At 44.5% G+C, this 26,645-nt stretch overlaps 1 protein-coding gene across 1 annotated transcript in view; it reads left to right on the top strand.

The window, feature by feature from the left end:
• The window catches only part of POLN (DNA polymerase nu), a 307,936-nt gene that overhangs the window by 70,914 nt on the left and 210,377 nt on the right, over nucleotides 1–26,645 (top strand). The window contains exon 5 of the mRNA XM_077478450.1: nucleotides 4,392–4,460. Coding sequence (XP_077334576.1) covers nucleotides 4,392–4,460 — 69 coding nt within the window. The remainder of the gene's footprint in view (nucleotides 1–4,391; nucleotides 4,461–26,645) is intronic.

Here is a 26,645-nt window from a genome sequence, read left to right on the forward strand (position 1 = left end):
CTATTAGAAGAGATATATTGTATATACTATTAGAGGCTATATACTGTGTATACCGGTGATGGCGAACCTCGTCACCCCAGATGTTTTGGAACTACATTTCCCATGATGCTCAACTACATTGCAGAGTGCATGAGCATCATGGGAAATGTATTTCCAAAACATCTGGGGTGCTAAGGTTCGCCATCACCAGTATATACTATTAGAGGAGAGATATAATGTATATACTATTGGAGGGGATATACTTTATTAACTATTAGAGGAGATATACTGTATAAACTATTAGAGGAGATATACTGTATATACTATTAGAGGAGAGATATACTGTAGACATGTGCATTCGTTTTCGTCCGAATGCATTTTCGTCCGAATTTCAGGTATTTTCGTTTTCGTTTTGACAAACGATAACGAAAGTGCAGATTCCGAAAAACGAAAGATCCGACATAAATAAATGCTTTTTTTCATTTTCGTTGTTACAACAGTTCGATATAGAATAGGAGATTCGAAGTGACCGTTCGATATAGAATAGGAGATTCGACGTGACTCCATATGTCTATTGAACCTGTGGTCGAATGTGCCTAAGTTTCGTTTACCTCTATTAGTCCTATTATATAGAAAAGCTTCGACAGAGAGTAAATATTCGACATAGAGAGAACAGAATCGACAGAGAGAAACGATACTGGAATTGGGTGGGGAAGTAAATAAAAAAAAAATAATGATAATATTCGACGGGATCGTTGCACGTTTATAATAATATTCGACGGGATCGTTGCACGTTTATAATAATATTCGACGGGTTTGTTGCACGTTTATAATAATATTCGACGGGATCGTCGCAACTATACGACACTGCAATCGTACATTTCGGCAATCGAATGCTCCGCCTATAGGCTATATAGTTTAGCAGCTCCATCGAATCTTCTTTATCCATTCGACAGATACCATAAGCCTTCCAAGACAGATTCGACCGTAATTCATGTGGATTTTCGGACGAATGCAATTTTTGCACGAAAAACGAAATAAATAAAAACGAATTTCGGGAGTAACTAAATAAATAAAATTTACGGACGAAAACGAAAAAACGAAACGAAATATTCTAGTCTGCACATGTCTAATATACTGTATATACTATTTGAAGAATGATATAGTGTATATACTATTAGAGGAGAGATATACTATTAAAGGGTCAATCTAGTAAATATCATCAGACTCATTAACTTTAACCCCATTTTGTCACTGGCCGATTAATCGATTATGAAAATAGTAATCGATTAATTTCATAATCGATTAGTTGCCGAATAATCGATTAGTTGTTTTAGCCCTAGACTAAACCACATGCATATTTTGCTACTTGGTAAACTTGGTACAACCTTCACAGGCATGCGGAGCATGCAAGGCAGGCATCACTAAATGGGGGACTGCGGTCTGGATCTGGATCAAGTCAATGTCCCATTCGAACCCCATAGTTGCACCATTTAGGAGCCAGTTCTTCCCCTCAGCCTCAACTATGTTCTTTGCAGAGCTGACATCTCTAGGCAGCACAGAAATAGAGGGTCAAGGTTAACTGATTGCTAGTGACCGTCCTGCATCCTAGCAACCAATCAGTTAACTGGGGAAGGTCTCGCCCTCTGTCCAGCGCTTTGCTGCCCTTCCGAAGTAAGCTCAAGACCTTCTGTGCCTCCTTCCCTCTGTCCTGTGTAAGGTAGGACAGGGCAGAAGGCTCTGTCAGAGCTATGAAGGATGGGGGAAGTTGGGGTGATTTGAAGGTGGTCCAGAAACTGTAATGTGAATGAGGAAGGGGGGCGCAGGTAGGGATATGGAGGGAGCTATATAGGGGTTGGGGGGGGATTAGTTCTACAAAGAGGGTGAGGACTGCAATGTGAAGGAGTGCTATGAAAGGGGGTGAGGACAGGAATGTGAAGTGGGGCTGAGAAATGCAATATGAAGTAGAGCTGCACAATTAATCGTTAAATTGTTATCTTGATTCAACCCCCCTGACAATCTCTATTGCAGTTTGCCGATTCTTTCATATAACAAGTGGAGAGACTTATCTGCTCACCCAGCTGTCAAAAGAAAACATCAATAAAATCAATTTTTTGCTAGAAAATTACTTGGAACCCCCAAACATTATATATATTTTAGCAGAGACCCTAGTGAATAAAATGTCAATTGCTGCAATATTTTATGTCACATTGTATTTGCCCAGCGGTCTTTCAAATGCAATTTGTTGGGAAAAAATACACTTCAATAAATAAAAAATAAAAAGACAAACAGTAAAGTTAGCCCAATTTTTTTTTGTTTTAATGTGAAAGATGATGTTACATCGTGAGAATCGTGAGCGAATCCTGGTCTATCTTCTAAGCAAAAAAATTGTTATTCTCATTTTAGCCAGAATCGTGCAGCTCTAACATGAAGGAGTGTTCTAAAAAGTGGGTGAGGACAGGAATTTGAAGGGGGGCTGCAATTTTAAAGAGGGGTACTATAAAGGGGGCGAGGACAAGAATATAAAGGTGGTGATATAGAGGGGGGCTGGAAACTGCAATTTGAAGTAGGGGGGTGATATAAAGGAGGGCAGAGGACAAGAATATGAAGGGAAACTGAGAACACCAATGTAAAAATATAATTGTGATGGGAAGGATCTGAGGCTAGCTTCACATCTTATACTGTGTTCTGCGTGTAGGCAGCCCATTTATTTCAGAGGGCTGCCTTATAAGCAGAAGCACAGAGAAAGACGACTTTGACCTTTTTTTTTTAATTGCGCCTTACCGAGCTGCATAGTATCGTGGCACCATTCGGTTTGGCAAAAATGCGGCATGTTTGACGATGCACAGAGGTGACATTAAAAATCAAACATGCAAGTCTTGCATTGTGACCGATTAAACCTGCTATCTATGGCTAGCCTAAGCCTAACCATAGGCACATAGATTTCTGCTCTTCATGCTGAACTAGTTAATTCCTTCCCCCACCAACTGCTGAACAGCATAGATGGGGAAATCTCTCCTGCTGGTCATTATTGTAAGACTGCATTCCATCAGTTTGGATTATAATCTTCCACCTAGCTGAGTTGATTTTTAAATTGAGTTTGTTGAGTCAGGTGGTGCTGATAAGGCTGCCCACAACTCAAATTGTGTCAGTTTCCTCAGGAATCATTCAAGCTGTGTATGGGCAGCTTCAGACATATTATCACCTAATTATGAAAGACCATTTAACATTTATCCAATAATTATCAGAAACCATTTTAATAATACTCATATTGCTGTTGTATTTTGATGAATCCTATTTGATGACCCTCACTGGGTTTGTGCTGCCTAACAGTTAAATGTTTATTCTTTACAGTACTTGTGCTAGTACAAACATTTTTCATTAGTCTATGTCAGTGATATTGAATTAAAGGTCCGATCAGTAAAAAAATTTTCTAACAGAAGTCCGAATCGCATGTTTGTGCGATGTCTCAGATCCTTCCCACCCCAACCTCCTCATTTTATATCACAATCCCGTTCTTACGTCAGTGTTCTCAGTCCCTGCTCAGTTTCCACTTCACATTAGTGTCCACTGCTCCCTTCACATCAACCCTCTTTTACATCATCCCCACAGCACAGCCATCCCTTCACATCACTTTCATTACATCCCCCCTCCCCCCACAGCGCTGCTCCCCTTCACATCCCCCCACAGTGCTGCTCCCCTTTACATCGCCCCCACAGCGCTGCTCCTTTACATCACAGCACTACATTGCCCCCACAGCACTTGCCCCCCTTCACATCACCCTTTCCCCCATAGCACTGCTTCTCTTTAACTTCGCCGGTACTAGCAACCTGATGGTTAATCTGGAAAGTTAACTATACAACTTGCTCTCGATCTCCATCCAATGCAGCTTTGCTTCCCTCTTTGGCAGCGGCGGAGGCCAGGGTTGACGAAGCAGCTCCTAAATGGCATGACTGCTGGGTCCAGATGGGACAGTGGCTTGGTCCAGATCGAGGCCACGTTCCCCCATTTAGTGATGCCTGATCTATGTTATGTTATTGAAACACAGAACCATCCACAAATGCAGAGACAAACAGTACCATTTTATTTCTTACACTTTGAGTAAATGATCCTTATTTCTGGTGGAATTAACGTTTTACTGCCTGCTAATGCCATATTCATAGTTAGATGACATGTATGTTGTGGGTATACAGTTTAGAGGGAGAGGTCAAGGCAACTCATGCAAAATAAAAAAACACACAGACGGAATGAGGCGACCCTAACATTCATAGAATAGATGTTATGTTGACACACTCTCTTTTTATAACAAATACACACAAATGCATTACCTTTACCACAGGGGACACAGCAAACCATTCTAACAAAATGCTGAAATGCTGTTGCTAAGACTTTTTTTGTCTTGTGTTTTACAGCAACAAGCTATGTGTAAGAAATTAAATATACTTTATAATCTGATGGAGAGCCTACAGTATAAACTCCAGGTAAGCCTGTATAATGTATACCTTGAGGTTTTTGACTTATCTCATAGTAGTGCAGTTGAGAAATTTGATACTGTACCCTATGTGAAAGTAAAGATTACTAAGCTTCCTAAGGAAGACAAATGCCTCATACACGTGATCAAACTGTCCGGCGGACCAGAGTCCACTGGACAAACCGCCCGTGTGTGGGCTCCGGCTGACTTTTTTTCCCCCCAAAAGTCCGGCGGACTTAGAAAGTAGTTTTGACTCATAATGGGACTGTGACATCATAATGGGCGGGGACACCCAGTGACCCAGCCCATTGTCCCTATATAAGTCGCCGCGCAACACGTCCCTGTCATTACGGCCAGAGACAGCGACGAGTCAACATCTCAAGGAAGAAGAAGAGAAGAACAGAAGGTGGCGAAGACAGCAGCGACAGAAGACTGGGCCACCACCAGTAAAAGAGCTGGAAGAAGGAGCGGAGGCCCGGCAAGAAGAACCGAAGAGGGGGACAAGACCCCCGAAGTCGGAAGAAGACCCCCGGGTTGTGGTGAAGAAGAAAGCCGGGCTCCTCCACTAGTAAAAGAGCTAGCAGAAGATAGGGGAGGAGTCCCGCGAGAAGACCCCCCCAAGACGGAAGAAGACCCCCGGAGCTGTGCAATAAATTATTTTTAATCCTTGTGTGTTGTATTTTATTTACATTTTTTTCATAGGTGAATGGGTAGGGGCACATTGTACCCCAATACTCTTCACATAGGGTGGGGGGCCGGTATCTGGGGGCCCCCTTATTAAAGGGGGCTCCCGGATTCCGATAAGCCCCTCGCCTGCAGGCCCAGACAACCAACGGCCAGGGTTGTCGGGAAGAGGCCCTTGTCCTCATCAACATGGGGACAAGGTGCTTTGGGGTGGGTGGGCCATGCTGCCCCCCCTTCCCCAAAGCACCACCCCATGTTGAGGACACGTGGCCTGGTATGGCTCAGGAGGGGGGGCGCTCGCTCGTCCCCACCCCTTTTCCTGACCGGCCGGGTAGCATGCTCGGATAAGGGTCTGATATGGACCTAGGGGGGACCCCCACGCCGTTTTTTCAGCGTAGGGCTTCCCCTTTAAGTCCATACCAGGTGACGGTGCCAGCGATGTGTCAATCTCGGCGCCGAAGGCAGCGACATTGACTTCCTTCGCTAGTCCTGGCTACCTGGAAACGCGTTCAAAATGAACAAACTTTCCTCCATGTGTGGGCAAGTCCGTTCATTTCAAAAGTACAGCGGACTCCCGCCATAGTCCGGCGGACCTAGTCTGCCGGAAAAGTCCGGTCATGTGTGGGCAGGTCCGCTCGTTCGGAAAGTCCAGCGGACTTTCCGGCAGTTTGTCCGCCAGACTAAGTCTGCCGGATAGTCTGATCGTGTGTACGCGGCAAAAGATTTAAATGAGGATCATCTTCCTTTTGCCACAGCTTTAGGAAAAATCATTGACTTCATAAAATGCTGCATAAGAAATGCCTATATTTGTTTTGGGTAAAGTGAGGAAGGGTTAGAACCTGTGTCAGGAATTTATGTTTGAGCCTATTGGAGAGATTTCCCCTTACTTCTTATCTTGGTGACACAAACAACAGTGCAAATGTATTTTGCTACTTTCTTACTTGTTCCAAACTAAATGCAAATCTTAGGCTGGGGTTCAAGTTTAAAGCGGAGGTCCGCCCACTGCTGCATAAATTAAAAGCCATCAGCTGCACATACTGCAGCTGTTGACTTACTAATTGGACACTTACCTGTCCAGGAATTCCAGCTATGTTGGCACCACAGATGATGTTTCCATCGGCTATTGGGTGCATGCCGCCTCCATTGCGAGTAAGTAAACTCGGCAGGGAACTTCATGCCAGGAACCCTACTGCGCGAGGCTCCACTCCTTTCTCCTACTGGCCTGGCGGCCAGGGAAGGAGGAGGGAGCCTGGGTGGTGATGTCAATACCCGTGGCTGAGGCTCACGGAAGTGGGAACAGGATACCTGTGAAAGACAGGTATCCCGCCCCCCGAAAGGTGCCAAATGTGGCACCTGAGGGGGGAAGGAGTACAAAGAGTGGAAGTTCCAATTTTGGGTGGATCTCTGCTTTAAGTAAAGCCAATTTAGTGATACAGTGGATATAAAAAGTCTACACACCCCTGTTAAAATGTCAAGATTCTGTGACGTAAAAAAATTGGACAAATATAAGTCATTTCAGAACTTTTTTCACCTTTAATGTGACCTATAAACAGTCAGTATACACACCTGCCATCATTTTAAAGTGCCTCTGATTAACCCCAAATAAGTTCAGCTGTTCTAGTAGGTCTTTCCTGGCATTTCCTTAGTCGCATCCTACAGCAAAAGCCATGGCCCTCAGACAGCTTCCAAAGCATCAGAGGGATCTCATTGTTAAAAAGTATCAGTCAGGAGAAGGGTACAAAAGAATTTCCAAGGCATTAGATATACCAGTGAAGACAGTCCTCATCAAGGGGAGAAAATATGGCACAACAATGACATTACCAAGAGCTGAACGTCCCTCCAAAATTGAGGAAAAGACAAGAAGAAAACTGGTCAGGGAGGCTGCCAAGAGGCTTACAGCAACATTAACCGGTTCCCGACCAGCACACGCCGATGTACGTCGGCAGAATGGCACGGGCAGGCATATTGGCGTACAGGTACGTCCAATCTTCAATGCCGCCCTGCCATCGCGAGCGCGCCGCCGCGTTCCGGTCGGGACCCCCGTGAGTCCGGTCGCGGGTCCCGCAGACTCGATCGCCGCGGGCATACCCGCGATCGTCTCACGGGACGGCTGAATGGAGGAAATGCTGTGTAAACAGCATTTCTCCATTCTGCCTAGCAACTAGTGACGCTGATCTCTGCTCCATGTGATTGGAGCAGAGATCAGTGTTCACTAAATGAAAGCCCAACCCCCCCACAATTAGTAACACACCCCTAGGAATACTTAACCCCTACACTGCTACCCCCTGGTTAACCCCTTCACTGCCAGTGTCATTTACACAGGAATCACTGCATTTATATAGCAGTGATTACTTTTTAAATGACATTGGTCCCAAAAATGTGTAAAAAATGTCCGATGTGTCCACCACAATGTCGCAGTCACAATAAAAATCGCTGATCGCCGCCATTACTAGTAAAAAAATAATAATAAAAAATTATTAATAAAAATGCTATAAAACTATCCCTATTTTGTAAACGCTATAACTTTTGCGCAAACCAATCAATAATCGCTTATTGCGATTTTTTTACCAAAAATATGTAGAAGAATACGTATTGGCCTAAACTGAGGGAAAAAATTTTTTTTTATATATTTTTGGGGGATATTTATTATAACAAATAGTAAAAAATAATGTGTTTTTTTCAAAATTGTCGCTCTATTTTTGTTTATAGCGCAAAAAATAAAAACCGCAGGGGTTATCAAATACCACCAAAAGAAAGCTCTATTTGTGGGGAAAAAAGGACGTCAATTTTGTTTGGGAGCCACGTCGCAGGACCGCACAATTGTCAGTTAAAGCGACGCAGTGCCGAATCGCAAAAAGTGGTCTGGTCTTTGACCAGCAAAATGGTCCGGTCTGTAAGTGGTTAAAGGATCTGCAGGAATATCTGAAAAGAACAGTGGCAGCACAGTGGTGTAGTGGTTAGCACTCTCACCTAGCAGTAAAAAGGGTCGCTGGTTCGAATCCTCAACCATGACACTACCTGCCTGGAGTTTGCATGTTCTCCCTGTGCCTGTGTGGGTTTCCTCCTGGTACTCCGGTTTCCACCCACACTCCAAAGACATGCAGGTAGGTTAATTGGCTTCTGTCCAACATTGGCCCTAGTATATGAATGGGGAACTTGGATTGTGGACTCCTTGAGGGTAGGGACCAGGGGTCAAGTCCTGGGAAAAAAAGTGTGGGAACTCCCACCCAAGATCCATTCCCCACCAAAAAAAAAAAAAAAAAAAGGTACGCTCATATGCATATATACTTCACAGAAAATACAGTACAACATTTATTGTAAAGTGCCAGTTTACAAAAACAAAATAACGTGTCAAACAAAACAATCAACACAATGGGTGATGATCTTTCCCTCGCAGGGAATTTCTACCACAAATACACCCTGTTCCAAATTCTGTTACACAGCCCATTAGAAAATATCCCACAAACAGGAATAAGTATTGGCAGAGTATTGAAGAGTATTGGCAGGGTATTGCAGAGTATTGATAGGGTATTGCAGAGTATTGGCAGGGTATGTATTGAAGAGTATTGGCAGAGTATTGCAGAGCATCGGCAGGGTATGTATTGGCAGGGTATTGCAGAGTATTGATAGGGTATTGCAGAGTATTGGCAGGGTATTGCAGAGTATTGATAGGGTATGTATTGTAGAGTATTGGCAGGGTATTGCAGAGTATTGATAGGGTATTGCAGAGTATTGGCAGGGTATTGCAGAGTATTGGCACAGTATTGCAGAGTATTGATAGGTTATTGCAGAGTATTGGCAGGGTATGTATTGTAGAGTATTGGCAGAGTATTGTAGAGTATTGGCAGGGTATGTATTGGCAGGGTATTGCAGAGTATTGGCAGGGTATGTATTGCAGAGTATTGATAGGGTGTGTATTGTAGAGTATTGATAGGGTATTGCATAGTATTGGCAGGGTATTGCAGACTATTGGCAGGGTATTGCAGAGTATTGGCAGGGTATTGCAGAGTATTGGCAGGGTATGTATTGCAGAGTATTGGCAGGGTATTGCAGAGTATTGATAGGGTATTTATTGCAGAGTATTGGCAGGGTATTGCAGAGTATTGATAGGGTATGTATTGCAGAGTATTGGCAGGGTATTGCAGAGTATTGATAGGGTATGTATTGCAGAGTATTGGCAGGGTATTGCAGAGTATTGATAGGGTATGTATTGCAGAGTATTGGCAGGGTATTGCAGAGTATTGGCGGGGTATGTATTGCAGAGTATTGCAGAGTATTGGCAGGATATTGAAGAGTATTGGAAGAATATTGAAGAGTATTGATAGGGTATTGCAGGGTGTGTATTGGCAGAGTATTGGCAGGGTATTGCAGAGTATTGGCAGGGTATGTATTGCAGAGTATTGACAGGGTATTGCAGAGTATTGGCAGGGTATTTATTGGCAGAGTATTGGCAGGGTATTGCAGAGTATTGATAGGGTATTGCAGGGTGTGTATTGGCAGAGTATTGGCAGGGTATTGCAGAGTATTGGCACAGTATTGCAGAGTATTGATGGGGTATTGCAGAGTATTGGCAGGGTATTGCAGAGTATTGGCAGGGTATTGAAGAGTATTGGCAGAGTATTGGCAGAGTATTGGCAGAGTATTGAAGAGTATTGGCAGGGTATTGCAGAGTATTGGCAGGGTATGTATTGCAGAGTATTGGCAGAGTATTGGCAGAGTATTGCAGAGTATTGACAGGGTATTGCAGAGTATTGGCAGGGTATTTATTGGCAGAGTATTGGCAGGGTATTGCAGAGTATTGCAGAGTATTGGCACAGTATTGCAGAGTATTGATAGGGTATTGCAGAGTATTGGCAGGGTGTTGCAGAGTATTGGCAGGGTATGTATTGCAGAGTATTGGCAGGATATTGAAGAGTATTGGCAGAGTATTGAAGAGTATTGGCAGGGTATTGCAGAGTATTGGCAGGGTATGTATTGGCAGGGTATTGCAGAGTATTGGCAGGGTATTGCAGAGTATTGACAGAGTATTGCAGAGTATTGATAGGGTACTGCAGAGTATTGGCAGGGTATTGCAGAGTATTGGCAGGGTATGTATTACAGAGTATTGGCGGGGTATTGCAGAGTATTGCAGAGTATTGGCGGGGTATTGCAGAGTATTGATAGGGTAGTGCAGAGTATTGATAGGGTAGTGCAGAGTATTGATAGGGTATTGCAGAGTATTGGCAGGGTATTGCAGAGTATTGATACTGATAGGGTATTGCAGAGTATTGATAGGGTATTGCAGAGTATTGGCAGGGTATTGCAGAGTATTGATAGGGTACTGCAGAGTATTGGCAGGGTATTGCAGAGTATTGGCAGGGTATGTATTGCAGAGTATTGGCGGGGTATTGCAGAGTATTGGCGGGTATTGCAGAGTATTGGCGGGGTATTACAGAGTATTGGCGGGGTAGTGCAGAGTATTGATAGGGTAGTGCAGAGTATTGATAGGGTATTGCAGAGTATTGGCAGGGTATTGCAGAGTATTGATACTGATAGGGTATTGCAGAGTATTGATAGGGTATTGCAGAGTATTGGCAGGGTATTGCAGAGTATTGATAGGGTATTGCAGAGTATTGGCAGGGTATTGCAGAGTATTGATACTGATAGGGTATTGCAGAGTATTGATGAGTATTGGCAGGGTATTGCAGAGTATTGATGAGTATTGGCAGGGTATTGCAGAGTATTGATGAGTATTGGCAGGGTATTGCAGAGTATGGATGAGTATTGGCAGGGTATTGCAGAGTATGGATGAGTATTGGCAATTTGGCAGGGTATTGCAGAATGCAACTTACTTACACACTAGTGACTGACCTCCTGGTATTTATTCTCTTCCCTTCTGTTCTGGGGGGAGAAGAAGTAAACTTGAAAAGTGCAGCGGCTGTGGCAACAGGAGGCACTGGGTAGAGTGGAGCGGGAGGACAGTCCGGCGCGCAGCGTGTGTCACACTGACTGACGGTCTCGCGCCAGTGCGTGCCCACGTGCACGGCCGAAGTCATGTGACCGGTTGCTAGATGCGGAGCGGCCCCTGCCTAGCAACCAGTCACTCGGCGGCTGAGGAGCGGTGCGGACTACGCGCTGCATAGCCTCAGCCCGGCTCAGACAGCTAATGGGAACGGCGTTCCCGCTGTGGAAATAGTACGGGAACGCCGTTCCCATGCGTTCCCGCAGCACTCGAGCCCTGGTAGGGACTGATGAGAGTGTGCGATGTGCAGGGATAGGGACAATTGTAGACACTCACTAAGGTTAAACTGGATGGACTGATGTCTTTATTCAACCTTACTAACTATGTAACTGGCTGTGTGGTACATGTGACAACAATCTCTTGTATTCTTCATATGTCTGGGATATGGGATAGAGTGGCAGACTTTTCTTACAAAGAAAAACATCCAAGCCTGGGTAAATTTTGCAAAAACTCATCTGAAGTCTCCCAAAAGCATGTGGGAAAATGTGTTATGGTCTGATGAAACCAAGGTTGAACTTTTTGGCCATAATTCCAAAAGATGTGTTTGGTGCAAAAACAAAACTGCACATCACCAAAAGAACACCATACCCACAGAGAAGCATGGTGGTAGCAGCATCATGCTTTGGGGCCGTTTTTCTTCAGCTGGAACAGGGGCCCTGGTCAAGGTAGAGGGAATTATGAACAGTTCCAAATACCAGTCAATATTGTCACAAAACCTTCAGGCTTCTGCTAGAAAGCAGAACATGAAGAGGAACTTCATCTTTCAACATGACAACGACCCAAAGCATACATCCAAATCAACAAAGATATGGATTCACCAGAAGAAGATTCAGGTTTTGGAATGGCTCAGCCAGAGCCCAGACCTGAATCTGATTGAAAATCTGTGGGGTAATCTGAAGAGGGCTGTGCACAGGAGATGCCCTCGAAATTTGACAGATTTGGAGTGTTTTTGCAAAGAAGAGTGGGCAAATATTTCCAAGTCAAGATGTGTCATACCCAAAAAGGCTGAGTGCTGTAATAAAATCAAAACATGCTTAAACAAAGTATTAGTTTAACCACTTGCTTACTGGGCACTTAAACACCCTTCCTGCCCAGACCAATTTTCAGCTTTCGGTGCTCTCACACTTTGAATGACAATTACTCAGTCATGTAACACTGTACCCAAATGAATTTTGTGTCCTTTTTTTTCCCACAAATAGAGCTTTCTTTTGGTGGTATTTGACCACCTCTGAGTTTTTTATTTTTTGCGCTATAAATTAAAAAAGACCGAAAATTTTGAAAAAAAACGCATTTTTCTTAGTTTATGTGATAACATTTAGCAAATTATTATATTTTTTTTCATAAATTTTGGCCACAATTTATACTGCTACATATCTTTGGTAAAAATAACCCAAATTAGTGGATATTATTTGGTCTTTGTGAAAGTTAGAGAGTCCACAAGCTGTGGTACGAATCATAAAAAATTGATCACACCTGATGTACTGGTGGCCTATCTCATTTCTTGCGACCAGAACAAGCCAGGAAAGTAAAAATACCCCCCAAATGACCCCTTTTTTGAGCACCAGGACAAAGGAAATGCCTTTTGGAAAGCTAACACCCCAATGTATAATCTATGAGGCATATTGAGTCTTTTGAATGGTTAATTTTTTTCCAGAAGTTTTGGGAAAATGTGGAAAAAAATGAAAACGCATTTTTTTTATGCAAAGTTGTCCATTTCTAAGATATTTCCAACACATAGCATGTACATAGCAAAAATGACACCCCAAAATACATTCTGCTACTCCTCCTGAGTATGGCAATACCAAATGTGTGAGACTTTTACACAGCCTGGCCACATACAGAGGCCCACTATTGAAATAGCACCATCAGGCGTTCTAGGAGCATAAATTACACATCTAATTTCTCAACCACCTATTACATTTTTGAAGGCCCTGGAGAACCAGGACAATGGAAACGCCCACAAAGTGACCCCATTTTGGAAAGCTAACACCCCAACGTATAATCTATGAGGCATAATGAGTCTTTTGAATGGTTCATTTTTTTCCAAACGTTTTGGGAAAATGTGGAAAAAAATGAAAACGCATTTTTTTTACGCAAAGCTGTCCATTTATAAGATATTTCCAACACATAGCATGTACATAGCAAAAATGATACCCCAAAATATGTTCTGCTACTCCTCCTGAGTATGGCAATACCAAATGTGTGAGACTTTTACACAGCTTGGCCACATACAGAGGCCCAACATGCAAGGAACACCATCGGGTGTTCCAGGGACACATAGCATGCACATACCAAGAATTACACCCCAAAATACATTCTGCTGAGAAAAGAGTAAACAAGATTACCTGTGGTTTTAGCAGCGCAGTTGTCCACAGGATGATAGCACTGGTCCAGGCAGCAGGCAGAGACTTGGTCAGCAAAAGTGAACACAATTTTCCAGGCAACAGGCAGGTATACTGTCCATAGTCAATATAGGCAACAGGCAGGGATACTGTCCATATACAGTCCAAGGTCAGTGCATGCAGAGATTGTCAGCAGTGCCAAAATACTGGTCCTGGTAGTAGGCAGGAACATGGTCCATCCATGTGGTGTGGTCAGTTCATGCGACAGGCAGAGGCATGATGGTATAGGTCCTACAGGCAGCAAGCAGAAGTAGGGACTCGTTCAGGACAGAATGGGGATAGGGGTAGAGGCTTCTCCCACCCAAATCTCTTTGAAGCCTCCGAGTCTCCAGACCCTAATCTAGGAATGAGAAAACAAATGAAATTGTCTTCTTCATCCAAAAAAACTATTCTGGAGCCCCTCACATATGTGGGACCCCTGTTATGAATCCCACTAGTCCACTGAGAGGGTACAAGATCAGTCCAAGAGGCAGGCAAGAGGCATGGTCAAACAGTCCAGGGTCAGTTCCAGATCAGGCAGAGGTATGTACAGAATCGGTAGGCAGAAGCGTGGTCGAATAACAGTCCAGGGTCAGTTCCAGATCAGGCAGAGGCATAAACAGAATCAGTAGGCAGAAGCGTGGTCGAATAACAAGCCAGGGTCAGTTACAGAGCAAGCAGAAGCATAAGGGGTGTGAAGGTAAATGGCAGGAAGTGAGGGTTATGGTTACCATACTGCACTAATAATTCACTGAAGTGTGGTAACCCGTGGAAACAGTCACCTATGCAGAGGCCTGGTTGGGAAGGGCATTGGGTACAATGATAAGTGGTGTCTCTTCTCAATCCTCGTTTGCTGCACACCCGACATTTTCTCTGATGTCTTCGGCCTGTTGGTCTGGGAGGGATTTTATCAGGAAAGTGGCGTTCAGAGAGTCTTCTAATTACATCGGATCAAATGTTTTCTGGTGGGCTGTTGGGGTATAGAAGGGCAGTGACGATTTCCTCCTGGTAGCCAAGGAAGGGTATGGGTCTTTCTGTGGATTCCCGATAGATTACATACGTGTTGTATATGGCCAAATTAAAGAAATAAATTGAATTTTTTTTATACCACTTGTATGTTCTTCTTGTGGCAAGGTTGGGTTCGAGCATCTGGTCGTTCAAGTCAACACCCCCCATGAACATGTTGTACTCATGGATACAAGTTGGTTTTTGTATTGGGCCATTCCTCCTGGTGATCTCAACAAAAGTGTTGTCGTGGATCGAAGAAAGCATTTACACATCCCTTCTGTCCCTCCACTTCACAGCCAAAATGTCCTCGTTCCGTAAACTCGCCGCTTCGCCTTTTCTTAAGCTTTTGTTGACGAGGCTTTGAGGAAAGCCCTTCCGGTTCGTCCTTACGGTGCCACATGCTGGAGTTTAAGATAAAGGATGTGATGCGCTGATTTCAAACCATACAATAATCGCAATAAGCCACAAGTATGCGATTATAAAATTCTATAAAGTGCAACTGTGCATAAATCAATCAAATGATGCTTCTGTGAATATATAAAAGTGATAGCTAGTGCATAAACCATAAAGTGACTCTTTGTGCAAAAAAACGCAGATTTGTCATATAGACTAAAGTACATATATGAGGTATGTAAACTTATTACAAAATGTATATAGTGAAGCAAAGACAAGTATCTGGGTATATGTTAAAGTGATAACTAGTGCAAGGACCATGAAGTGACTTTATGTGCAAAGAAAACGCAGATTTAAAAAAACTTATAAAAAGTGGGTGTACTTATTAAAAAGTGTAAAAAATGGAGCAAAAACAGGTACAAAGAAAAAAGGCAAAATATAAAATATTCAATTCAAGTGACCAGCGTGATTGAAGGTAAAATGTCCCATACACAGTCAGATCATGCAATTCGGTAAATACACTAAGTAAAACGTGCAGCGTGCTGGGCAATCACTCCATCCGTGATGATCCGTGCAAAAAAAGTGCAAATGTTATGCAATTACCTCACTGCTGTGAGTAAACAGCAATATAAATGATGAATGCCAGGATGATTGCAGAAAAACGGCTGTGTAACACAATCTTTAGGAGACTTCTCTAACTTCCTCGTGAATGGCAGGTAAACTCAAAGGAATAGATTAAGAGGGACCGCCATAGTGTAGTATTTTAAACATATAAGTTTTATTAAACAAGTTTTAAAACTACTCACAAGCGAAGCAGATATAAGCACATCAGACAAGCAGCATTAGAGTAAAACCGGATATGGACGTCACTTCCGGGTTCCTACGCGTTACGTCTTGGAGACTTCAACTGGGATCTGAAGTCTCCAACTTCAACTGAAGTCTCCAAGACGTAACGCGTAGGAACCCGGAAGTGACGTCCATATCCGGTTTTACTCTAATGCTGCTTGTCTGATGTGCTTATATCTGCTTCGCTTGTGAGTAGTTTTAAAACTTGTTTAATAAAACTTATATGTTTAAAATACTACACTATGGCGGTCCCTCTTAATCTATTCCTTTGAGTTTACCTGCCATTCACGAGGAAGTTAGAGAAGTCTCCTAAAGATTGTGTTACACAGCCGTTTTTCTGCAATCATCCTGGCATTCATCATTTATATTGCTGTTTACTCACAGCAGTGAGGTAATTGCATAACATTTGCACTTTTTTTGCACGGATCATCACGGATGGAGTGATTGCCCAGCACGCTGCACGTTTTACTTAGTGTATTTACCGAATTGCATGATCTGACTGTGTATGGGACATTTTACCTTCAATCACGCTGGTCACTTGAATTGAATATTTTATATTTTGCCTTTTTTCTTTGTACCTGTTTTTGCTCCATTTTTTACACTTTTTAATAAGTACACCCACTTTTTATAAGTTTTTTTAAATCTGCGTTTTCTTTGCACATAAAGTCACTTCATGGTCCTTGCACTAGTTATCACTTTAACATATACCCAGATACTTGTCTTTGCTTCACTATATACATTTTGTAATAAGTTTACATACCTCATATATGTACTTTAGTCTATATGACAAATCTGCGTTTTTTTGCACAAAGAGTAACTTTATGGTTTATGCACTAGCTATCACTTTTATATATTCACAGAAGCATAATTTGATTGATTTATGCACAGTTGCACTTTATAGAATTTTATAATCGCATACTTGTGGCTTATTGCGATTATTGTATGGTTTGAAATCAGCGCATCACATCCTTTATCTTATTTTTTAGTAGTGAGAGACAACTCATTTAGTGATTGCTGCTTTTTTCCACCAGTTACTTTTCACTTTTCCATAGAGCGCAGAAGTCTTTAGATATACACAGTACATGCTGGAGTTTGCTTTCTATGGAGGTTGCGGAACAAGGGTAAACTTGTGTAAAAATTATCCACATAGAGATGGTAGCCTTTCTCCAGGAGTGGGTTTATGAGTTCCCAAACAACTTTCCCACTCGATCCGATATATTCGGGGCAATTAGGGGGATGTAGCTGAGTGTCCTTCCCTTCGTATACCATGAAGGAATATGTATACCCTGTGGCTCGATCACACAATTTATACATTTTCACCCCATAACGGGCCCTTTTGGAGGGAATAAATTGTTTTAGGCCCAGCCTGCCAGAAAATTTGATCAGGGACTCATCCACACATATGTGTTGGTCTGGGGTAAACAACTGGGGGAAGATCTCAAAAAAATAATTTATTAGCGGCCGAATTTTGTAAAGTTTATCAAAATTTGGGTCATTCCGGGGAAGGCACTGGGTATTGTCGTTAAAGTGTAGGAATCTCATTATCATGAGATATCTGGTCCGGGGCATTATTGAGGAAAAGATGGGCATGTTATAGATGGGGCGGGATGACCAATATGCACGTATTTCATTTTTATTGTTTAGTCCCATACAAAATGTGAGGCCCAAATTTTTTTTAAACTCCTCCACTGTTAGGGCTCTCCACTCGTAGGGACGGGCATAAGAGGACGTTGGGTTGTTTTCAATAAATTGTTGGGCATATAGGTTGGACTGGACCACAATCGATTCAAGCATGTCCTCTGTAAAAATTAAGTGGAAAAAGTCCATCAGGGAAAAATTGTGTGTGTCCGCCTGGACTCCTGGGTTGGCAGTGAAAGGGGGAACGTTAGCTTCTCCTGAGTTAGGAGGAAGCCACAAGGGGTTCTGGAGGGAATAGGGAAGGCTGGCATGGGACCTAACCCTTTGGGGCCGAGTTGACACACTGGTACTTGGCCTTTGCCGAGGTACTGTGGTTCCGGTGGATGGCACTGCATTGCCGGTGGATGGCTCTGCGGTTCTGGTGGATGGTACCGCCTCCTCACCAGTACGTCTTCGTCTGACGGGCGGACTATCATCTTCCTCCTCTGAGGCTGTCATTGTACCGCTGCTGAGGACAGGCTCGTAGTCCACGTCAGACTCAATCTGAATATGAGGAGGAATCCGAAGCAGAGACCTCCCCGTTGCTCTCGTCGGCTGCAAGAATATCATATGCCTCCTCAGCTGAATATAATCTTTGTGACATTTTTATTGATCACAAATGGCACTGACAGGTGACGCTGATCTGGCAGATGACACTGACAGGTGACGCTGATGTGGCAAGTGACACTAGCAGGTGACACAGCACCGATCACAGGTGACACTGACGCGGCAGGTGGCACTGACAACAGGTGGCACTGACAACACGTGGCACTGGCAGATGGTACTGGAGGCAGATGGCGCTGGCAGATGGCACTGGCAGATGGCACTGGCAGATTGCGCTGACAGATGGGGCTGGCAGATGGCCCTGACAGATGCCGCTGACAGATGGCGCTGGCATATGTCGCTGACAGATGGCGCTGGCAGATGGCACTGGGGCTGGCACTGGCAGATGGCACTGGGGCTGGCACTGGCAGATGGCGCTGGCAGATGGCGCTGGCAGATGGCACTGGCAGATGGCGCTGGCTATTTTCTCTGGCTAATTGCTCTGGCAGATGGGGCTGGCAGATGGCACTGGGGCTGGCACTGGGGCTGGCAGGTGGCACTGGCAGATCGCACTGGGGCTGACGGCACTGGCAGATGGCACTGGGGCTGACAGATGGCACTGGGGCTGACTGTATTTCATACACTGTATCGCTTTAATACTCACAGATCCTCTCTCTCCTCACACGCTGTCTCTGTGTGAGGAGAGAGAGACAGGGCAATGGGAGATGATCTCATATGTTTACATTTGAGATCATCTCCCATTGGCAGCTGCGATCGCGCTGTAAACGGCCGCTTTGATTGGCCGTTCACAGCGATCTGTGTTTGCCTGTCTCCGGGAGACACGGCGAACACAAAACTTCCCTGATGCGTGCCCCCGGCGGCGCGCATTGCGGAAGTAAACACAAGGATGTCCAGGGACGGCCTCCTGGACGAAAGCGCCCGCTCTACGGACGTCATTCGGCTATAGGGCGGGCGGGAACCGGTTAAGGGTGTTTACACTTCTGTAACCATATTATTTTATTTTTTTTATTTTTACTTCCCTCCACCTAAAAGATTTCAGTTTATTGTTCAACTGAGTTGTACAGTTTTAGGTCACATTAAGGCTAGGTTTCCACTATTGTGACCCCAAAGTCGCACGTTTTACAGTGCGACTTTGCAATGCAATTTGGTGCAATGTCATGTGACCCCTGAGAACCATGCGAGAACAAGTCACACTAAAGTCGGAACAAAGTAGTGCAAAAACTTTTTTTTTAGTTGAGTCGCACCAATTAGAATGGGGACCATTGAAATACATGGATTTTGATTTATCATGCGACTTCACATGTGTCAAGTCGCACAACAACCCACAATAGTGGAAAAAAAGGTGAAAAAGTTCTGAAATTATTTATCTTTGTCTCATTTTTTTACCTCCCCGAAACCTGACATTTTAACAGGGGTGTGTAGACTTGTTATATGTGTGATACTGTATGTTACACCATGCTTTACAGAGTACATGTACGTTCCTGCCCAGTGGAGCATATAAACCTTAACGCAGTCACCTAAGCACAGCCGCTTATTTTAAAGCAGTAGTAAGCTGAAAAACTAAACTAGTACCTACAGGTAAGCGTATGGTAAATCTTACCTGTAGATAACGTGAATGTCTACTAAACTTGTGCCATTTAGTAGATATTCACATTGGCTCCAGCCAATGACGTCACTTGCTCGTCTACAGTACACTGCAGAAAGCCATGCTACAATGATGACTCCCATGCACAAGAGTGACTTCATTGCAGCCCAGCCATTTAAACGGCCGGAGAATGCGAACCCAGATGGAAAACCATGTGAAGAGAGAGAGAAGATAGAGCGGTGACAGCTGAGCGCTGGAGGGCTCTGTTCAAAAGGTAAGTCAGTCATGCAGTACATACTAGCAAATTATAGCACAAACCTGTAGGGAGCCCATTTAAAAGGAACCTGTTTCTAGAGTTGTATTACTGTTTTAAGGTCAGTTCTAAACAGAAGTCCATTTTGATTATCAGAGGAAGTTCATTTTAATTCCAGCAATACCTAAACTTTATTAATTTCATTGTTTTTGTTGCTACTTTGAAGTGCTCCTCACTGGGCTATATTTTGCCTCCTGCGCAGTATACCTCTGAGCAAAACAATTAAAGATTTTTGTTAGTTGCTTTTAAAATGAAAACAATAGTTGACATTAAAAAAATCTCTTTATCTTCAAGGGGAAACTATAGTGTCATTAGTAATTTCAGATTTTGTTGTAGTTTAAGTAATAATAATAGTTTGTGGTTGACACATTTTTAGATGCTCACTGCCTACATATCCACAATGCCATATGATATACAAAATGTTCAGACATACATTTTATGTTTTTATATCGAAACATGTACTTGCTTGGTTTAGAGTCCACTTGCAAGCCATTGCCCAGCTCCCTCTACCTGTGTTAAATGTCAGACTTGGGACTTTTTAGGACTAATGTATATAGATCTATCTATATCTAACTAACTAACTATCTATCTATCGATATATATATATATATATATATATATATATTGTAGACATGTCACTGGAGAAGTGATCGAGGGGGTGTACATCTCACCTAGGTTGCTACACAGTGTGAGATGGTAAATCCAGGATGGATCAGTTTCTCAGCAGCGATATGCTGCTGAGTTGTTATTTAATTTTGCCGGGCCTGGGTTTATATGGAATGGCAGGTAGGTTTGGTAGAGGGACCTGTCATTCCACATCCCCCGATCCAGGTCTGGGTTTGGGATCAGGTGAGCTTGGATCCTAATTAGCCTGGGAAGCTAAAGGCTCTGTGGGGTCTGCAGGTGATTGCTTCTCAGCCAGGGAATGAACAATCTGTGTGTTGAAGGAAGCTGCAAGCACAGCCACTGCTGGAGCTAAAACTCACCCTGCGATATCCAGGCGAAAGACGCTGTGTTTGTAAGTGTCAGATAGGTGAGCAGAACCTGTTAGTAAGCGCCCAGCCGGGCTAGGACTTTTATTTTTGTTGTACTTAGAAAGCACGGTGTTGCTGTGTATTTTGTTTGCTGGACTGTTTGTACCACGAATAAACACCAAGATCTGCTTTATCAAATTCCAAGTCTGCTGTGAACTGTGTCCAAACACACCCTACCCCGGGAAGATCCCTTACAATTGGTGGAGGTAGCGGGCAACGCGGTTGCTAGGGGCAACGGTGTGGACAGACTTGGCTACAGCTGCTGATGTCCTGGGTGAAAGCTGCAACTACACTCCAAAAACAGTCCAGCAACATGGAGGAGATGCTGAAGCAGTTTATGCAAGTGAGTTTGCAACAACAGCAGGCTCAGACAGAGGCCAATAGACGACATGAACAGTCCATGGCTGAACAACAGCAGATGATCGCTGCACAACAGCAGGCTCAGATAGAGGCCAATAGACGACATGAACAGTCCATGGCTGCACAACAACAACTTATTGAGCACCTGATAGCAAATCGAGAGGCGCCTGTGGTGATGGGAGCCGCTCCAGAGATTTTTTCTGGGAGAAGGACTGTGCAGAAAGCGCTGCAAAAGATGACTGCTGAGGACGATGTTGAGGCCTATCTAACAGTATTTGAGCGCGTGGCTGAGCGAGAGAAGTTACCAGCCGCTGAGTGGGCAGAGGTAATTGCTCCCTATTTAACAGGTGAACCTCAAAAGGCCTACTATGACCTCAGTGAGCAAGAGGTTAAGGACTATACTCGGCTAAAAGAGGAGATGCTTGCCCGACTAGGAGTTACTACTGCAGTCCGTGCCCGGAGGGTACGCAACTGGAGCTACAGTCTGGACAAATCAGCGAGGTCCCAGATGTATGACCTAATCCATTTGGCAAGAAAGTGGTTGGAGCCAGACACTTCTACTCCTGCACAAATCCTAGAGAAGGTCGTGATGGATCGCTACCTCCGAGCCCTTCCTACTGACTTGCAACGCTGGGTGGGACAAGGTGATCCTAAGAATGCAAACGAACTTGTCAACCTTGTGGAGAGGTTCCAGGCGACTGAGGACTACCTCCGTGATGTTCCTGCAGCATCTTCACCTCCCCGGAGCGCCAGATCTGTGCCGTCAGCTGGTAAGAGACTTCCATCTATTGGGGGAGTGTGGAGGGGTGCTGATGGGGGGAAAAGGGCTCAAGTGGTGTCTCAGGGACAAAAGACTGGTGATGGTCCCGGGTGGCTAAGGGGCTCTGAAAAGGACTCCTTGCCAAAGAGACCAGGCCCTATCCAGTGTTGGAGATGCCATGAGGCGGGACACGTGTCGGCCCATTGCCCTCTTACCTCTGAACCCATGGAATGTGACGCTAGCCGGCGTCAGTCGCTATTTGCGGAACCATCTTGTGCTGCAGTTCCTGGACTAGAGACTGAACCGCAAATCTGCGATATTACAATCAATGACTTTCCTGTTAAAGCGTTAATGGACTCAGGAAGCCTTGTAACCTTGGTGCATGCTAGCCTGGTGACTGGGGACTTAGAGTCTAAAAAGCATATGAGTGTTGTGTGCATACATGGTGATACAAAAATGTACCCTATAGTGCTGGCTAAAGTCGGGACTGAACAAGGCACCGTACAATATGAAGTGGGTGTGGTTAAAAACCTCATGCATAATGTAATATTGGGGCGCGATTTTCCATTATTCTGGGCTCTCTGGGAAAAAAGAAAAATCCCCAAAAGGAGTGAGGATACCTCTAAGGGGGTTGCCTTGTCCACTGTGAATGATAAAAGTATGCAGGATGAAAATGATTGTTTTCCTTTACAGGTCCTGGCTGGGGAGGAGGAGGCTCCTCCCACTGAGCAAAATATACTAGACTTAGAGGTGTCTAGAGATAATTTTGGGGCTGCACAATTACAGGACCCCACTCTCAAAAATGCGAGAGAGCAGGTTGCTGTAATGAATGGGGTACCTCAGGAACCAGATGCTGAAAAAAGATTTCCACATTTTTCGGTGACTAATGATCTTTTCTATAGGGTTAATAAGGTTAAGGATGAGATTGTGGAACAGCTTCTGGTACCTAAGCCGTACCGGCGTCAGGTGCTTGACATGGCACATAACCATGTTCTTGGGGGACACTTGGGGACTGACAAAACGCGAGAGAGGGTTCTCCAGAGGTTTTTTTGGCCGGCCATATATGATGACATTAAAAAATACTGTGAGTCGTGCCCCACATGTCAGGTTAGTGCCCCAGTGTCACATTTTCGCAGTCCTTTGGTTTCGCTCCCTATTATAGAGGTGCCTTTTGAGCGTATTGCCATGGATTTAGTGGGTCCCATTGTAAAGTCAGCTAGAGGACACCAGTATATTTTGGTAGTCCTGGATTATGCGACCCGCTATCCTGAGGCTGTACCCTTAAGAAACACTGCATCTAAAACAATTGCACGTGAGTTGTTTTATATGTTCTCTAGGACTGGGATCCCCAAAGAAATCCTAACTGACCAAGGTACGCCATTTATGTCGAAAGTAATGAAGGAATTATGCAGACTATTTAAAATCTCACACATCCGTACCTCTGTGTACCACCCCCAGACGGACGGATTGGTGGAGAGATTTAATAAAACTTTGAAACATATGTTGAAGAAAGTGGTGGCAAAAGATGGTCGTGACTGGGATCATTTATTACCCTACCTCATGTTTGCTATTAGGGAGGTGCCCCAAGCGTCCACAGGGTTCTCACCATTCGAGTTGGTCTATGGTCATCACCCTAGGGGTCTACTAGACATTGCAAAAGAGACATGGGAGAATGAGTCCACCCCATACAAGAGTGTTATTGAGCATGTAGCACAAATGCAGGACCGTATAGCCACTGTAATGCCCCTGGTAAGGGAACACCTCCAGAGAGCTCAAGAGGCCCAAAGTAGAATTTACAACCGGTCCGCAAGAATCAGGACATTCAACCCAGGCGATAGGGTCCTTATACTAGTCCCCACTGTTGAGAGTAAATTCTTGGCGAAGTGGCAAGGTCCTTATGAAATTGTTGAAAAGATCAGTGAGGTGAACTACAAGGTGCACCAACCAGGTAGAAGGAAGCCTTTCCAAGTTTATCACATAAACTTGATCAAGCCCTGGAAAGACAGGGAATCCTTGGGGGCGACAAATACTGTTAATAATTTGTCACAACCAATCCCTCCAGTCAAGGTAGGTGATACTCTATCAGTGTCACAGAAACAGGAGGCTCAGGAATTTTTACAGAAAAACAAAAACAAGTTCTCTGACCTCCCAGGGCGTACACACCTCATCCATCATCACATTGAAACTGAGCCTAGAAGCAGAGTAAACCTTAAGCCCTATAGGATACCCGAGGCACGTAGGGAAGCCGTATCTGCCGAGGTAAAACGTATGCTTGCTCTGGGGGTAATTGAGGTGTCACAGAGTGAATGGTCCAGCCCAATTGTGCTAATCCCAAAGCCCAATGGAACTTGGAGGTTCTGTAACGATTTCAGAAAGTTGAATGAGATCTCCAAGTTCGATGCGTATCCTATGCCCAGGGTAGATGAGTTGATTGAGAAGTTGGGTAACGCCAGGTACATAACCACCCTCGATCTCACAAAGGGCTATTGGCAGATTCCACTTTCTGACGAGGCTAAAGAGAAAACTGCTTTCTCCACCCCTGATGGGCTATTCCAGTATGTAGTGATGCCGTTCGGGTTACATGGAGCGCCTGCAACTTTCCAGAGGTTGATGGACTTGATTCTGCGACCACATCGTGATTACTCAGCCGCCTACCTCGATGATGTGGTCATTTTTAGCCCTGATTGGGAAAGTCACCTCTGTAAGGTACAGGCCGTGTTGGATGCCATAAGTGATGCAGGGTTGACCATAAATGCCGAGAAGTGTGCTCTAGCCCTAGAAGAGGCCAAATATCTGGGCTACATTGTTGGAAGAGGATTGGTTAGGCCACAGCTAAATAAAATTGAGGCAATACAGAATTGGCCTAGACCCCTGACAAGGAAACAGGTTAGAGCTTTCCTGGGTATTACGGGTTATTACCGTAGATTTGTGCCGAACTTTGCCTCAGTTGCTGCTCCGCTAACTGACTTGACAAAGGGCGGAAAGACAGCAATGGTCACGTGGACCCCAGAGGCCGAGGAGGCTTTCCAAAGCCTTAAGTCTGCCTTGTGCCAACCACCTGTGTTAGTCACCCCCGATTTCAGGCGAGAATTTCTGGTCCAGACAGATGCCTCTAGCACAGGCTTAGGTGCAGTACTCTCACAAGTAGTGAATGGTGAGGAGCATCCGGTGACGTACTTGAGTAGAAAACTAACCCCGGCCGAGAAAAATTATGCCATTGTGGAGCGAGAATGTTTGGCAGTGAAGTGGGCCCTAGAATCTTTAAAGTATTACTTGCTAGGCAGGAAATTCAAGTTGGTGACAGACCATGCCCCCCTAACATGGATGAAGTTAAACAAGGAGAGAAATGCAAGAGTGACTAGATGGTTTCTCTCCCTACAAAACTTTAATTTCACTGTGGAACACAGGCCAGGGAAATTACAGGCAAATGCTGACGCATTGTCAAGGGTAAGTTGTCTGTGGGGACAAAAGGCTCAGCCCTCCGGTCTGAAAAAGAGGGGGGGGATATGTAGACATGTCACTGGAGAAGTGATCGAGGGGGTGTACATCTCACCTAGGTTGCTACACAGTGTGAGATGGTAAATCCAGGATGGATCAGTTTCTCAGCAGCGATATGCTGCTGAGTTGTTATTTAATTTTGCCGGGCCTGGGTTTATATGGAATGGCAGGTAGGTTTGGTAGAGGGACCTGTCATTCCACATCCCCCGATCCAGGTCTGGGTTTGGGATCAGGTGAGCTTGGATCCTAATTAGCCTGGGAAGCTAAAGGCTCTGTGGGGTCTGCAGGTGATTGCTTCTCAGCCAGGGAATGAACAATCTGTGTGTTGAAGGAAGCTGCAAGCACAGCCACTGCTGGAGCTAAAACTCACCCTGCGATATCCAGGCGAAAGACGCTGTGTTTGTAAGTGTCAGATAGGTGAGCAGAACCTGTTAGTAAGCGCCCAGCCGGGCTAGGACTTTTATTTTTGTTGTACTTAGAAAGCACGGTGTTGCTGTGTATTTTGTTTGCTGGACTGTTTGTACCACGAATAAACGCCAAGATCTGCTTTATCAAATTCCAAGTCTGCTGTGAACTGTGTCCAAACACACCCTACCCCGGGAAGATCCCTTACAATATATATATATATATATATATATATATATACAGTGGAACCTTGGATTACGAGCATAATCCGTTCCAGGAGAATGCTTGTAATCTAAAGCACTCGCATATCAAAGCGAGTTTCCCCATAGAAGTCAGTGGAAACTAAGGCCGCGTACACACGGGCGGACTGTTCGCTCAACTTTGTCCGCTGAACAGTGTTTCAGCAGACAGTCCGCTCGTGTGTGGGGCTTCAGCGGACAGTTTCAGCGGACAGTTTGACGAACAAAGTTTTTCGGAAATTCCGAAAAACTGTCCGCTGAAACTTGGTTTGAGCGGACAGTCCGCCCGTGTGTAGGCCACTTTCGAAATGAGCAAACTGTTCCCGCTCGGAGGAAAGTCTGCTCATTTCGAGCATTTCTCCAGGTAGACGGGGCCCGCGAAGGAGACGTCGCGGGCCCCGCCGCCTGGTATGGACTTAAAGGGGAACCCCAACGCCGAAAAAAATC

The sequence above is a fragment of the Lithobates pipiens genome, unplaced genomic scaffold (assembly GCF_037356315.1).
Source record: "Lithobates pipiens isolate NorthernLeopardFrog02 unplaced genomic scaffold, aLitPip1_a1.2 Scaffold_13, whole genome shotgun sequence".
Lineage (NCBI taxonomy): Eukaryota > Metazoa > Chordata > Amphibia > Anura > Ranidae > Lithobates > Lithobates pipiens.